The sequence below is a fragment of the Parus major genome, chromosome 2, assembly GCF_001522545.3.
Source record: "Parus major isolate Abel chromosome 2, Parus_major1.1, whole genome shotgun sequence".
NCBI classification, from domain to species: domain Eukaryota; kingdom Metazoa; phylum Chordata; class Aves; order Passeriformes; family Paridae; genus Parus; species Parus major.
In genome coordinates this window covers 14,120,762-14,135,394 of record NC_031769.1, presented here as the reverse complement: position 1 = coordinate 14,135,394, position 14,633 = coordinate 14,120,762, and the positions used below count along the sequence as shown (strand labels likewise).

The following is a 14,633-nucleotide window of genomic DNA, read 5'->3' as shown; positions in this document are numbered from 1 at the left end:
CTGCAGCCTTGCATAACTACACTGCTCCATAAATAAAACCCCATCAGTTCAATAGCACTAAGAAAAAGTAGAATCAGCTATTACAGATACTGGTAAAGGAAAAGGAGTCCCTGGAAAGGAAAAGAAGCCTACAAGAGTCTAGAAGGCACAGAAATACTTGAAATGGATTATTAATCTCTCTCAATAAGAATGAGGGGCCACCAAATCAGCAGACACCAAGTTTGAAAAAAGAGAGATTCACAAAGCAAGTGATAACTCATGCTGATTTCTTTCCAACCAAGCTGACATGGATTCTAGAAACAACTGTCCAAGCATGTGGATAAAATGAGAACTTTGAGCATCACCATACAGGCAACTGGCACCACGCTCAGGAGACCCCAAGCACAACACAGCACACCTTAAGAAGATTGTTGCATCATCACATTTGACCACATGTAGAGATAATAAATGGAATAAATGCACAAAGAAGTTGAAAGGTTTTTCTCCTCTTTATTTAAACACAAATACATTTACAGCATGCAGGTAAGTTAAAACTATATGGCGTCTTCCCCAAACCAATTGTTTTAATGCATCTTAAGTGTACTGAAGTTAAATCAGATTCCACAGGTAGACTTGTCCTCATGTCAAATTTAGAGTTACACACAGTAGTGAGTCAGCATTTAAGTTATGTAAATAATTTAGTTGTTCACCAGAAATAAATATTATTTCACCAAGTTCCTATCCTAAACCATGTTTTAAAAATATGATCTAGAGGAACATAAAAATAAGAACCATTCAAAGACTGCAAGTTGAAATAGCAGTGTTGAACATTCCCCGTATAGACTATTTTCATTTACAAAATACAGTAATTGTCCTGTCTGGCTGACCTATGACAGCCAAACCAGAAAGCAAAGAAAGTTGTGTGTTTTTTGTATTTTTTTACATTTTAAGAGGCAGTTCTTGGTAAACTTCATAAAAGGTTTAAAATAAAAAAAAAGTTTAAATATAAAAAGGTGATGTACACTGAGCTACATACTAGTTACTATTTAATCTAACTTTTTAAACACAGCAATTTTCAGCACCAAAACCCATGACAATTACCTACAGGAATGAAACCCCCATTCACAGGCATGAGAAAAAAATCCTGCTTCATTTGAGTGTGTTGTTTTGTTTTTATGATTGCACATTAACAAATGAAGGCCTGAAAACCTGTAGTTAACTTTGAGAAAGATAATGGACAGTGCTGATTCCATGATGAGAAATTTAATTCAAAATATTTGTTGTTTATTTTTTTTCCCCTCAGTATGCTGCCTTCAACTGTGCTCTAAAACAACTGCAAGTTTGGAGTGTTTGGCGACCTTAGTGAAGAAAACTCTTAAAAGCTGAAAACTCCAAATAGTGGGATTTCCAACTGATACACTCAACCTTTAAAAATCAAGCTATTAAAAATTCAGACTACTGTAGATATAGAAAAAAAGTGGTTCAAGGTCTAAAATTTTGCTATACTTCATCATAATATAAATATTTTGCCTATTTTAAAATATAAAAATTGAAAGTGATTTTCCGTCTGAACAGCCACAGTTTCTACTGTTTCCACAATAACTGAATACCCAGCAAAAAACTCAAGCCAGAACAAAAAGTTGTATCAACCAGGTCTGAGAAACTCATTGAATTTTTCCAGCAATACTAAGTTTCTTCTTTCTTAAAGACCTGGTAACTAGTTTCTATACAGAAGAAGGCTGTTCTAAAAATTATAGTGGCTAAATCCTATGAATAAGTTAAGTAAATTATACTATAAAACTTTAAACCCCGGATTCAGCTCAGTGACAGTACCGGAGCTCAAAACAACAACAACAAGAAAGAAAAAAAAAAAAAAAAAAATCAATCAAAACCCCGTGTTTCATTTTGTTAGCCACTTTACAGGACTTTATTGCAAAGAGAAGAAAAATATTCAACTACTACTTTGGACATTTCATATACCTACTTACAAATGGATTACAAATACAATTCAGGGTAGCACTTTATTTTATTGTTATTTTCAACATGCCTCTGGCATTTCTGGATACATCAGTTTTAAAAAGTTGTGTCTTTTATTTATGCATCTGAATTCATTGGCCTGTTGTTGAAAAAGTTTAAACTGAAAATTAAAATTTTAGCCAAAAATTCCAGTACTGTATGTAGTGGAATATAAAGTTACAGCTCAGACTGCCCTCATTTCACTATTACAAAATAGCGAAAGTGAACCATCGCAGATGCAGACAAATGGAGAGACAGGCTCATCAGAATGAAGCAGAATGTTTTCACTCCACCAGACTGTACTTTGTGCAAAACCAGGAACAGGACAGATAGGATAATCCATTGCCAAGTCTTTTTTGTAAACTCAGGTTTACTCTTATTACTGCACAGTATTTCATTCTAAGTCACCCGGTGGCTGGGCATTCGGTAAGTTACAGAGCCTCGGTCATACTGAACTCTTTAGGTGGGTGGTGTCACGGCGCCTTGTGGCAGCTGTCATCGGCACTTCAGGATCCTCACACTGTACAAACACAGTTAGTTCCAATGCTCTATGCAGCATCCCAAGAGAAACTGTAATGTAGAGTGCCGCCCTAATTCTGTGGGACATGTAGTGTTATGTGAAGTGATAAAAATCAAAGTATACTTAAACACTGTTGCACATTCCCTAAGACAACAAGATGTACACAAATTAAGCTAGAAAATTTGAACTAAGATTTTCTCAACGTACATTCAGCTTGGCACAGTGCAGACTAAATTTAAGACATGAAAGACAAACTGTGTAATAAGCAGAGCTACACTTTAAGTAACATGTCATTTTTCAAGACGCCAAAATTGCACTCTAGTTGGTTTTTTTTGGGAATCAGTTAGCAGAATTTGTAGAAGGGGGAAGAGCTGTACAGGCCAGGTATAATTTATACAATTTTCAAAAAATAATCCTACAGTCCCCACAAAAGGAGAGATTATTGTCATGGAATGACTCCCTCTACACAATATCCAATCCTCCTCAACGCTGCATTTACTTTTCAGCAACTGCAAATGAAAAAAATCAGAGTTAAGCCAAAAAATGCAAAGTTATTTTCAATTACAGTAGACCATGTCATTATTTACATGTCCTTTAAGAGCCCAGTTCTTAAACCGCTGAGGTAAGTGCTAATAAAAAACCCACTTTAAAATAAGAAATCACAAAGTATTTAAGTAATGCTGTCTGCTACCACCAAATTTACAGCATGGCAAACTGACTGGGTATGCAATCTTGACTGCAATAATGGAGTAAACATTACAGACAGAAAACACTTATAGTCTAGCTCCATTTCCTATGACTGTTGCTGCTTTTCCTGGCTAGTGGCAACTCCTTGGTCATTCAAGGCAAATTTTATTCAAGGTTGAGGTACCCATGAGTTCAATCTCTTATTTACTAAGAGACATTACTGAACCAGGTACCTTGACAAGTACTACAGTTCAGTTTTCTCTGAATTGGAGAGAAAGCTTGGAAAAGTCAGTCAGCTAACAAAAAGAAACAAATAGAAACAAGATTCACATAAGATGTTCTGAAGCTCTTCAGAAGAGGAACACCCAGTACAGTTCAAGTACCCCATCCCATTTTAGATGTATTTCAAACTGAAGATACAGATAATTAACTAAGGGAATCTCTCGGAAGACATTTACAGACACGTTTAAAAGTGAAGATGACAACAGAGAATATAAACTAAAGCAAAACTGTTAGGTGAACAACAGCTCAACCAACTATAAAGCAGATATTAATTAAAAAGAGAGATGATTCCATGAAGCAACTTAAACATATTAAATCCCATGCAATATGTAATTAATTTGGAGATCAGAGATATTTTAAAGTGCGTGCACATTTAATTTCAATTCCTGTAACTACATTTTAGCAAGGCTAACATTTTAAGTTTACTGGATGAGGACAGGAATTCTTCTGTTAAATAATGCCAAATCATTGACACATGAAACAGTGTGCAAGCACAGTCAGAAAAGTAAATAAATAACATGTAAAAATTCCATAAATTTTATTTCATCACTGAATGTTTTCCTGAAGAAAGCCAAAAGAATTTAAAATGTCCACTCCTTTCCCAGACAGTGGGTACTGTCATTGACTGGTAACAATCTCCAATTGATTGTTCCCACATTTTGTTCTACTCCTGCAGAACATCATGAGAATTACCATTTTACAGTTTTAGAAGAAAAGCAGCAGCATCTTTAGTCAAGTGTACATTACACCATTCCATTGGCTATAACATTCTGTAAAGAGGAGTTAATCTGACTATTCAAGTGACTTTATGCCACAGAATGAACTGTAACAAACCTAATACAAAGTAGTTTGATCACACATTTTAAAAAATGCTACAAGACAAGCTTACACTTTGTCTTGCCGTCCACCTCCACGCAGCGCAACTGGCTGGCTGTTCTGAGTGAATGCACCTCCACCACGAATTGCACTTGGATGAGTTGGAGAAGCCGCTGGATGCTGGCCAGGGCGGATAGGCTTAGCTGCATGACAAGAAATGTGACTTACAAATATATACACAACAATACCTTGGATTATTAAAATTTACTGATATCACTAACCAAATGTAATAATCACAACTGGATGCACTTTGAATAAGAAAACAAGTTTATAGGGGATGGCATTCTGAGAACATAACAGATTAGTGTCATCAACAACAAACCCTAGAAAATAGACAAGGTTTTGCTTTTATTGTTCCCTGTTAAAGCTCACAACGTTTCTGATAAAGACTATCTTCAAAACAATTACTTGGCCCACCTAATGTATTGTCTTCTATGAATCCTATTTTTTGGCAATAAGAACTCAAATAAGACAACACTAGACAGCTCCCTGAGAGTTATGTATCAGTAAGGAATCATCATACTTGCTGTCCTTCCCACATCTACTTGATGAAGTCACTAGTTACTCTCTGCAGGTGGTTCTGTGTACCAGCACTCCACAGATAACATTACTTCATCAACCAACCACCACATAAATATAAACCTTGCTCTATAGCCAAAGTAAAAATTTGACAGTTTCAACAGGTCGTTCATAAACTGCATACACTTAATAAACTGTAGTTTCAATCAGTTTTGCACTTATCTCTTAACAGAACACGCATAATGTATGTGTAGGACTTCACAAACTTCTGTAATATTAAAGAGAAGCACTTAAAGTTTCAGTAGGCAAAAAAAGAACCTACAGGCAGCAGCTGCAGCAGAGAAACACTTCTCAATTACTGCCTTATAGGAAGCTGATATCCAGGAAGACATGACTAGTTCATTTAGACATTTAATCACAAGTGGCTGTATACCTCAGGTAAGCTCACCAGAGAATTGTTTGTTTTCTTAAAGACTGCTCGAGAGAGAATTAAGACAGAAAAGCACCTGTCTGCAAGCTGCCACTTCATAGGACCAAAAAACTGTAACTGTTTTGCAACAGCTCTTTGCAGACCTGCAGAGTATGAGCAAAATTTAACTGCAATGCTCATTTCAGCCACATTAACATTTAAGAGAAGTGTATTGATGACTGAACTCCTTTGGTTCTACAGCTGTGATGTAATGTGCACAGTCCTCCACAGGTCACACACCTTCTCGATCCTCAGCACCCGACAGAATAATGGCAGGTGGAGGAGCAAAGGAATATGACTATTTTGTCCCCACCTTCCCACTCCTGTTTTTCTGTTATTTTCCCCTAGAGAGGGCTGTGGATGCTGTATCTTTTGGAACCAATAATCAAAAAGGTAACTAAAGATCTTTGGATATTGCGTGTTTCTATCTGCCCCTCTGCCCTGGCAGATCAGGTCAATGCTGTTGTTGAAGGTGACGGAAATAGGGATTTCTTGTTGCCTTGAAATACCTGTTCAGTCTTAGAAATTTGAATGATGTAAGAGATTAAGACTCACATGCAGTATGCTGTTTCTTCTAAGAAATCTAACATATTCAGGCCAGAATTCAAGCTTGGTAAGCCTTTTCCAAAGCCATTTATAATAAATATAAAGTCAAACAACCATTAAGTACCACTTCCATACACAGTCAGTTAACCAGAATATACCTCACAGTAGAAAATAGATCACATTGATATGTGCAGCTTCAGTGAGGGCTGAAAGGTGCACATACGCAAAAACAAAACAAAAACAAAGTAGGAGACAGATGAAGCTTTAGGGGGCAAGGGACTCTTTACTTACCAATTTGAGCCGAATGTCCTCTTCTGGCCATATTCTTGGATCTTACAGCTTCCTTTATACGATCCACTTCTTGCTGATACCGCTTGCGATCACGAGAAGCATTCTCTTTGGCTTCCTTCAGTGCAGATTCCAAGGCTTTCACTCTTTCAGCTGTAGCTCTAAGTCGCTTCTCCAGTTTAGGAAGTTCACAGCGAAGATCAGCATTATCACGTACCAGCTACAAAACCAGAAGTGATTATTTGCTTGGTATCTCTCTTCATAGGGAGAGCTAACTAAATATCCTCCCCACCCCTAAAGAGGTAAAGCAGTAGGGTTACTATAGTTTTGTTTAAGCTTTTAGTAAATCTCTGGAGGTCAGTGACATTGAGACTGTAATTTGAAAATCAGTTATTGGGGAAGAACTTGCTACCCAACAGAGGCACCTCTTCCATCAGACAGGCAAGCAGCCCCTAGACTCATATATGAAGTCTAAACACAAACTTGGATGCCTTTCAGTTTAAGTGCAGCTATTTTGTTATACACCCACATAAAACAGCTAATTAATTTCTGTTACAAAATAATAGACTAAAGTTTTCCTGTATCAAGAGACACACTTAAGATGTAGAAGTATTTACTTATAAAAGTTACTTTACGACCAATAGGCAATTGCTTCTGTAATAATGGATTTGAAGTAGTTTTATTAAAATTTGAAATCAAGTCTCATTGTACCTGCTTGTGAACCTTTGTAAGCTGTTCAAGATTATTCTCAAGGAAGGAAATCTTCTGTTTCTGTGCAGCACTGCCTCCTGTATCATCTGAGTCAATCTCAGCACTCTGCAGTAACGAAGGCATGGGGAGGGAGACAGGAGGATGAGTACAAACCTGAACTTGAATATTAAGATCAAGCCAGAAAAATTAAACCAAATAAACAATCCTGTAGTTCCTAATTTAGTTCTGAACTGAAATTCGTACGGTATTCTCAGAAACAACAAGTTTAACTACAGCACATTACCTTTTTTACTCTAGTAGCCAGATCTTGAACAAACAGCTTCCGAAGATTGTGAAGAGTCTGAAGTTCTTTTGCCTACAGTTAACGACAAGAAATTAACAAAACAACCCAAACAAACTCTGAAAGAAAAAAAAAAGAGACAAATATTGACATTTGCCTTGGAATATATTCTATCTTACCACAGTCTCTTCCAAACCCTTTAAATCTTGCCTCGCTTGTTCCCGTCTGTCCTGCATAACCCTAAAAAAGAATGAATTATTCCTAAAATATCCTAGAAAAATTAGAAATTCTGTTTTAGAGGACTAGAGTAATAAACACTGTATGGTACAAATAAAAAAAATCTTTTTGTTGAAGTCTTAAATTAAAGATATAACCAGTAGATGACACTCAGAAATCTGTACAGCATGAGGGTGGTGGGATTGGGAGACTTACAAAAGGAAAAGAGGGACATACTTTTAATATTGAATATAAAACAATATATTCAGATGAATAAATTAGTAAAAGACAAGACTCAGAGTCAGCTTTGGAGTGAATATTTGGGGACATCTTATCCTACAAATGTTCTTAGCTTAGCTCTGACCAGCCAAGATGACAAGTATCATTTGTGAGATTAAAAAATTGCTCTTTGTTTTTTTTAACACCTTAGCCTCAACACGTTGGCAAAACCAGCATCGTGAACAACAATGTCAGTGTACAGGAGCATAACCTATAACCTGATCATTATCAGTGTACAGAGCTGCTGTCTTGCCAGTTAATGTGAAAGCATTTTCTGCACAGGAAATGTTTGCAGAACTCTTAAGTCAGTGCAGTTATCAAGATGACAGAATATAGGAAAGGAATGTGGACTTTTTTTCTTATGACCTGAGATTAGAATAGAGAGGCCAAGGAATGCACGAAAATGAAGTGTTCCTGTTAAGTAGTTAAAAGAAGCATCTTTTCCTCTTGAAATTTCTCCTACTAGTTTCCCTAGTAGTTCACAGTTAAATAAGCAAAGATTTGATCTAATAAAATATTCTAAATAATATCACTATCCTATCCATTTTCCAGATGTCTCTGGATAAGTAGTTCCAGGCATCTTATAGAACTTCAAACTGAAAAAACATTATAGTGAATAATCTGCATTGCTCCTGGTCTGTCATTTGCCATGCACATTTATGATATTCAGTGGAAAATTACTGGATTCAAAAAGGCTAGGGGAGGATGCAGAACAAAAACCTAATTTTTAAAACTTCTCTGCAAATCCTTTGAAGAGGAACGTTCCTATACAGGAAGTGCTTTAAAGTGGTCAATGCTAGATGTACCTGAGCCCGCAAACTGAAATAGAAAGCAATAATGTGTTATATATAGTAAATTTTACAAGACAAGAAAATCTATTGTGGCTGATGTAAGTTTTATAATCATTGTGGTATACAAATAAATCAAAATAATTTGGATTTACAAGACCAGAGCACTGTTAAAACTTTAGTCAGTTAAACCGGATAAATAAAAAAAATGTTTAAAAAAAAATAAAAAAATGCAAACATTGCTTCTTAGTTACCAGTCAGGTCCCTCTGATTACTTCAAACTCTATGATAAAAGCCCCTGAAAACCACTGTGTGTGTTTTAAACATAGCCAAAAATCACTTTTTAAAAAGTACTTTTAAGTATAATGTATTCTTAGCTTCTATAAAGATAAATTTGTATGTGCCAGGAAGGGGTTACAATTTATACACTTAGTAAGATTTCCAAGAGATTAAGGTCAGATTTCTAGAAGCTGAGAACTGTTTTCAAGCTTGACTTGAATACTTACCTGCAATCAGAATGCAATTCCATTTTTACACTAACGTCTTAGTCTCTAATTCACGAATACATTGTATTTAGTTAATCAATGATGCATGCAACTGTTTAATTTTAAGAATAAACCAATTAGAGCCACCTAACAAGTTAAATCACGTAAGAACTATAAAAAGAGTAAGGGAACAGAAGAAGCAGAAAGAGTTCAGGGGAATTGTTAGAAGGCTCTTGTAGTCTTATAGAATGCAATACTTAGCTGCAAATTTAAAAGTTAATTGCTCTAATCCATAGCATAATAACAAAAAGACAGTTGTGGCCTTCATACCTTTCATAATTTTACTTCCTATTTTAAGTATTCACACAGTGCAAAGGTTTAAAAAATGTTCAAGAAGGGCTCTTCAACAAACATACAGTAAAGTGAGATGCACTGCAACATATTAGGCCACTAGTTTATAAAGTATGTCTTCCCCACACACATCTGTAACGCATCCTTATCACTTACGTAAGCTCATGAAGTTTTCTGCTTTTTTCCTGATCAGTTGCCTTCAGCTTCTCATGCTCGACTCTCAGACGCTCCTGTTCAAGCATCATCTTCTGGTTTTGGCTAAACACAGAAAGTAAGTATTTTCTCAGCTGAAACGCTCAGACAGCAAAATGTAACAAAATGGAAGACAGGAGGATGGTTCTGGAGGAAACTCTCACCACATCCTTCCACAGTACTTTGCTTCTGTACTTGCACAGTACAGAGACATTTGGCACCACTAAAATAATGACAAGTACTTACTCTTGAAGCTCAGTGATGAGCTTCTCCTTTGCATCAACTTCATCCCTCAGGCTACTGATTTGTTTTTGATGTGTCTCACGATGGCTCTGAATTTGCTGCTCCACAGCTTGCTATAAGAAGAAACCAGAACATATTAAATGCTCTGAGTTACCACCAGACTACACTCTGTAGGGATTTGGATTGTTAGGGTTTTCTTATTTTTTAATGAAACTGACTTACCTTAACTTCATTTGCAGTTTGAACCTTATTTAAGTGCTCTTTCTCCATCTCATGGACTTTTTCTAGAAAGGACAGAGAACAAAAAACACATTTCAGCCAGCTATCTACACAATCACATGCATGATGGCAGTAATTCCCCCTTCCCTTGCCAACACCTTACAACTTCGAAAAAGTCCCCTCCCACCACAAATATTAATTAAATTAGTAACATCTTTAATCCTGTTAATAACAGTTCTTTCAAACAGCCAACATGTTTTACCACAGATTAATTCCACATGTTCTGTAGCAAAAAGCCTACCTTTCAACCTAAATAGAACAGAGCAAGTCGCTATTTATCACTGTATTGTTAAAATGGTGGTGGTATAGGGAAGCAAGTCCTACCCTGGGCTCGGAGTTGAACTAATTCTTCATTAAGTGAGTCCACAGATTCTTCCAGCTGCCTCTTTTTCTGTTCCACATTCTGAAGATATTCAGTCAGTGACTTGATCTTGGCTTCATGCTTGTGGAATGAAAAGATTCATTTGCTTTGGAACTAGGTACCATGGAATTACATCTGCATAAACAGTTCATACTTATTTTTCACACAACAAGTAACCTCATCTCAAAACAAAAATGGTGCCAACTAGACTCTGAGAAGAATATGACTACTCAAGTAGATCTGTAACATAGCCTTTAAGACAATGTCTTTATTCTGGATTGGAACGAAATACATTTTTGGCTGGGAGATGTTTTAACTAACAGAGGCAAAAGAGGCCCCTGTATTTAGAAGATTGCCCTGAAATGTGCATGTCCTGATTTTAAAAAAGATTATTATGTGTATGAAAAACAAAATACAGAAATGTTCAACTACATATCTAGATTACAGTTTTCAGAAGTGCTAGAAATCACATTACTTTTCTAACAATCACATTAAAATTGCCTTTCTCACATAAGAAATAAATATAATCTGCTATGCAAACTTCCTGAAATTTTACTCTATTACCTCTCCCACTTCCAGCTTGGGGCATTAGCAGGCAGAGTGCCCACTAGCAACTGCTTCTGTAAGACTTGTATTTGTAAAGAACCCTGTGATGGAGAACACATGGGCTCCAGTATTTAATACAAGTGCTACAAAAGCAGTAGCAGGCTACAGATATATTGCAGAAATTCTGACATTCTGTCACACTGAATTACTTAGAAGCATCCAATCTGATGAGAGTACTAAAGAAACAGCCGAGTCTTATGGCTGTTCACTCACAGTGTGCTTTGTTAGGTGCCAAAAAAACCCTGCAACTTTTTTTCCCCCGATAGGTTAATGAATTTAATTTATAAAGAACACTGTACACTGTCGAGATATATTTACCTGTGAGATTCGGAGCTGGCAGGCAGCCAACTCCTTTTCATTTTCTTCCATTTTCTTATTGCTTTCAGCTTGTGTGCCTTCTAACTGTTTGCAACGTTTCACCATTGTTTTTACTTCTGATTTCATTTTGCTAATGTACAGTCTTGCAACTGTGAATTCTTCATCTATCATGCCAGTTCCCTCAGGCTGCTGGAAAGGATGGAATAGCACATTAGAAACCTCAGATAACAAAAGTGAACTAACAGTGCACTGGAGCATCTTAATGGCTAGAACACGTCCCCAGCCTCAACTGATAACCACAGAACTTAAAAACAAAAACACCTTTTGGTGTTAGATACATTTCAGTATCTAGGTTTTCTGACTGATTATTTAGAAGTTTGCGCAAAGACAATGAGTTGCTTGAAGAAGGAAATACAATTCACTATTGATTTCTAATACTGCTTACATTCTTGCCCTATGGCCATCTTCTAGACTTATCTTTTATTTCATGTCCTCATCCTGTTTTTAATACAAGTATCATCCCAATCGTCACTGTAGGTCAATATTAGATTTCCAACTGTTGATTAAGACCACTTCGTACAGCAGTTTCATAACATGAATGAGAACACTGCTTCAGACAAAAAAAAATCATGCCTGCTCTTCCTTGTCTATGCATAATCAAATTCTCTCTGGGACCTGATTAATTCACAATATAAGAAATGGAGAAGCTTGTGTCCAAATTATTAACATACATAAAGCTTCCTATGGTGATAATTTTTACCATACTAAGAAAATGCCCCCAACTATCCACAATGTATGTGTTTAATACATGGCAGTGAAGACAGCAGTGATTAACTCTTACCTTGACATCATTATTTCCTACTGCAATTCCAATCTCGGCAAGATCTTTTAGTAAGGAGGCCATCATTTCTGTTGCTCGTTTCTTCTGATGGTTGGTCATTTCCTTAAGTTTCTGAAGCTCTGCATCTATACTGGCTAAAGTGACCTATAGTAAAAGTTACCCTTGGTTAAACAAAACACACTCTTGTTCTTGGAACTAGTTTCATACTATTTATAGAGCACTAACATTTCTTCTGAAAGAACTAAAAAGTACTGCGGACAGAGACCTTCAACTCACAAAATCCATTCTTAAAACTCTGCAGCAAAATTAGTGTTAACATTGTTAAACAGCATTTAGAGTTATATGCAATAAAATATTGCAGGGAATCACATTTATAGAAAAAGGGAACATGGACAGCAAGTTCAACACTTCTCACCACATTTTGATAAATGAAAACAATTTCACCTTTATCTGCAGAGCTCTTAACTCTTTCCTACTTGCAAATCAAAAAATGAGAGTACTCTCCCAGTACTGAGATTTCACAAGCACAACGTTCTTGAGCACTTTTTCAGCTGGTTTGAGCTGCTGTGCTTGTAGTGGCTGTAGCTCAGCAGCTCACATGCTCAAAAGTCTGTTTATTTGTTGTTCAGTTTTAAAAAAACACCAGCAGTTTTACAGCAGGAAAGAGATGCCAAAGGATGGTTATTGCATGAGTTAGCAGTGCCAGATTGAGATATCTTAATTTTATGACACCTCTGAACAGTTGCTTTCTTTCAAATTGAGTTATTCATGACACTCAATGGATGTTAGTTATACTATCTAGAATCACTACCTATAATTAAAAAGTACATCAATAAAGCAAACAAAAAAGCCCAGCAAAAAACAAACCATACACTTCCACATACACTCCAACAGATTTGAAATGCCACTTATAAGACCACAGATTCTCTGGCTTTTGGCCAGCCTTCAGGTGATACAAGTTACCAGTAAAGATTGTTCAGCTCAGAATAGTCAGAAGTTTAATAAGAAGTTTCATGATATTGTGAACTTCTATTACTAGTGTTCCACCAAGTCATATCTTAGTAGCTGAAAACTGAAAGCCACAGTCACTAGAAGACCCAGACTCTCATATTATCATCTTCAAGAACAGAGAACAGTGAGACTTGTGCTGTTCGTATTGTCTGCAATGCCAGCAAACATGCCAGTCCTTTCCAGTACTTAGAATTTTAGGATACTGGGTAGAGCATTAACTGCTTACAACTGATTGAGGTCTGCCAAATAACTGGCTACCAAACCTGTCAGTCAGTTCAGAAACTTTGCAAGTATGTAAGGAGGTGCACAGTATTCTTTGATACTGTTGCTGCATCTGTATTTTAACCAGCGTTATCTTTTGGAATGCATCCTCAACTACTCCTTTCAGAAAGTAAACCAAACTGCTTATTTTTGGAGGCATCAAGGTAGGTTATCTCACATTCCATACACACAGCAGGCAAGTACACACTCCTTTCAAGAAAAGCTGTAGCATGCTCATTGCAACTTCAAGATTGGGAGAAGCAGATTCTTAAGTCAGGATTTCCCCAACTGCACCAGAAAGACAAATGAAACCAGAATGTAATGAAAGTACTATGTTTTGCCACCCAGGATATTTCTGAACACTCTTCAGGCAGTAAAAATGCCACTAGAAAGTTGGCACTAAAAAGACAAGTGCTATCGAGGTCAACAATCACTGTATGTGTTTTCTTAAATTTACAGGTTTTAGAAAATCATTCCCCAAAAAATGAAAAAGTTTTAGACTTAGGCTCTCATTTTCCCTTGTGAAATACTTTCAAATGACTAAGAAATATGAGCAAGGCAAGCAAAGTCACACTGAAGATGGTCAGTAATTTCTTATCCCAATTTCATACCGATTTTTGATTGAGTTCGTCACTAAGCAGCTCATATTCCTTTGCCTTATCTTCTACTTCCTGAGACTTCTGATCATAGTTGACAGCTAATTCTTCAAGGGCTTGTAACACCTCTTTCACTTCCTCTTTAGAAGCATCATTTTCAGCCTGAAGGCGATTCAACTCTGCTTGCAGGTTGTCTTGGTCCCGTCTGGTTGATGCCAGAAGCTGCAATATTGGTAGCGATTTAATAAAAATGCAACAATAAATAAACATGAAGAAAATTCCATGCATATCTTGAATTTTATTAATGCTTCTAGCTACTACAATAGCTTATATCTGCATTCCTAGTGACTAGCTTCATGCAATAAGAATACTAAGAATAGAATACAATGAACAGCTAAGTTTACCATCCATATTCACAGGTCTTTAAGTTTTTAAATATCTTCAAAATGGAAGAGATTACAATCAAAGACATATAAGGACAGAAACTAGAAATGCACATTGAATATTGCAAGTTCACAAGAAAGCCACTGAACACTACTCATGAGTCTGAAATTGTCAACAGTCTAGGGAACTAAACTTCCAGCATTTTAATTCTGTTAACTGCTGAAGAATAACTAGACAAAGGGTACAATT

General features: G+C 36.4%; 1 protein-coding gene across 3 annotated transcripts in view; it reads right to left on the bottom strand.

Annotated features, from left to right (window-relative positions):
• Positions 1 to 469: 469 nt before the first annotated feature.
• The window catches only part of KIF5B (kinesin family member 5B), a 33,874-nt gene continuing 19,710 nt past the window's right edge, over positions 470 to 14,633 (bottom strand). Inside the window, exons 14-26 of one of the 3 annotated variants that reach the window (XM_015619107.2) lie at positions 14,016 to 14,222; positions 12,133 to 12,276; positions 11,292 to 11,480; positions 10,331 to 10,448; positions 9,950 to 10,011; positions 9,731 to 9,840; positions 9,449 to 9,550; positions 7,353 to 7,413; positions 7,177 to 7,248; positions 6,894 to 6,998; positions 6,186 to 6,402; positions 4,374 to 4,503; positions 470 to 3,024 (exon numbers count right to left, since the gene is read on the bottom strand). In XM_015619107.2, coding sequence (XP_015474593.1) covers positions 3,018 to 3,024; positions 4,374 to 4,503; positions 6,186 to 6,402; positions 6,894 to 6,998; positions 7,177 to 7,248; positions 7,353 to 7,413; positions 9,449 to 9,550; positions 9,731 to 9,840; positions 9,950 to 10,011; positions 10,331 to 10,448; positions 11,292 to 11,480; positions 12,133 to 12,276; positions 14,016 to 14,222 — 1,524 coding nt within the window. In that variant the 3' untranslated portion in view covers positions 470 to 3,017. Of the gene's footprint in view, positions 3,025 to 4,373; positions 4,504 to 6,185; positions 6,403 to 6,893; positions 6,999 to 7,176; positions 7,293 to 7,352; positions 7,414 to 9,448; positions 9,551 to 9,730; positions 9,841 to 9,949; positions 10,012 to 10,330; positions 10,449 to 11,291; positions 11,481 to 12,132; positions 12,277 to 14,015; positions 14,223 to 14,633 lie in introns of all 3 variants that reach the window. The other 2 variants (XM_015619108.2, XR_004500539.1) reach the window with 2 other exon arrangements.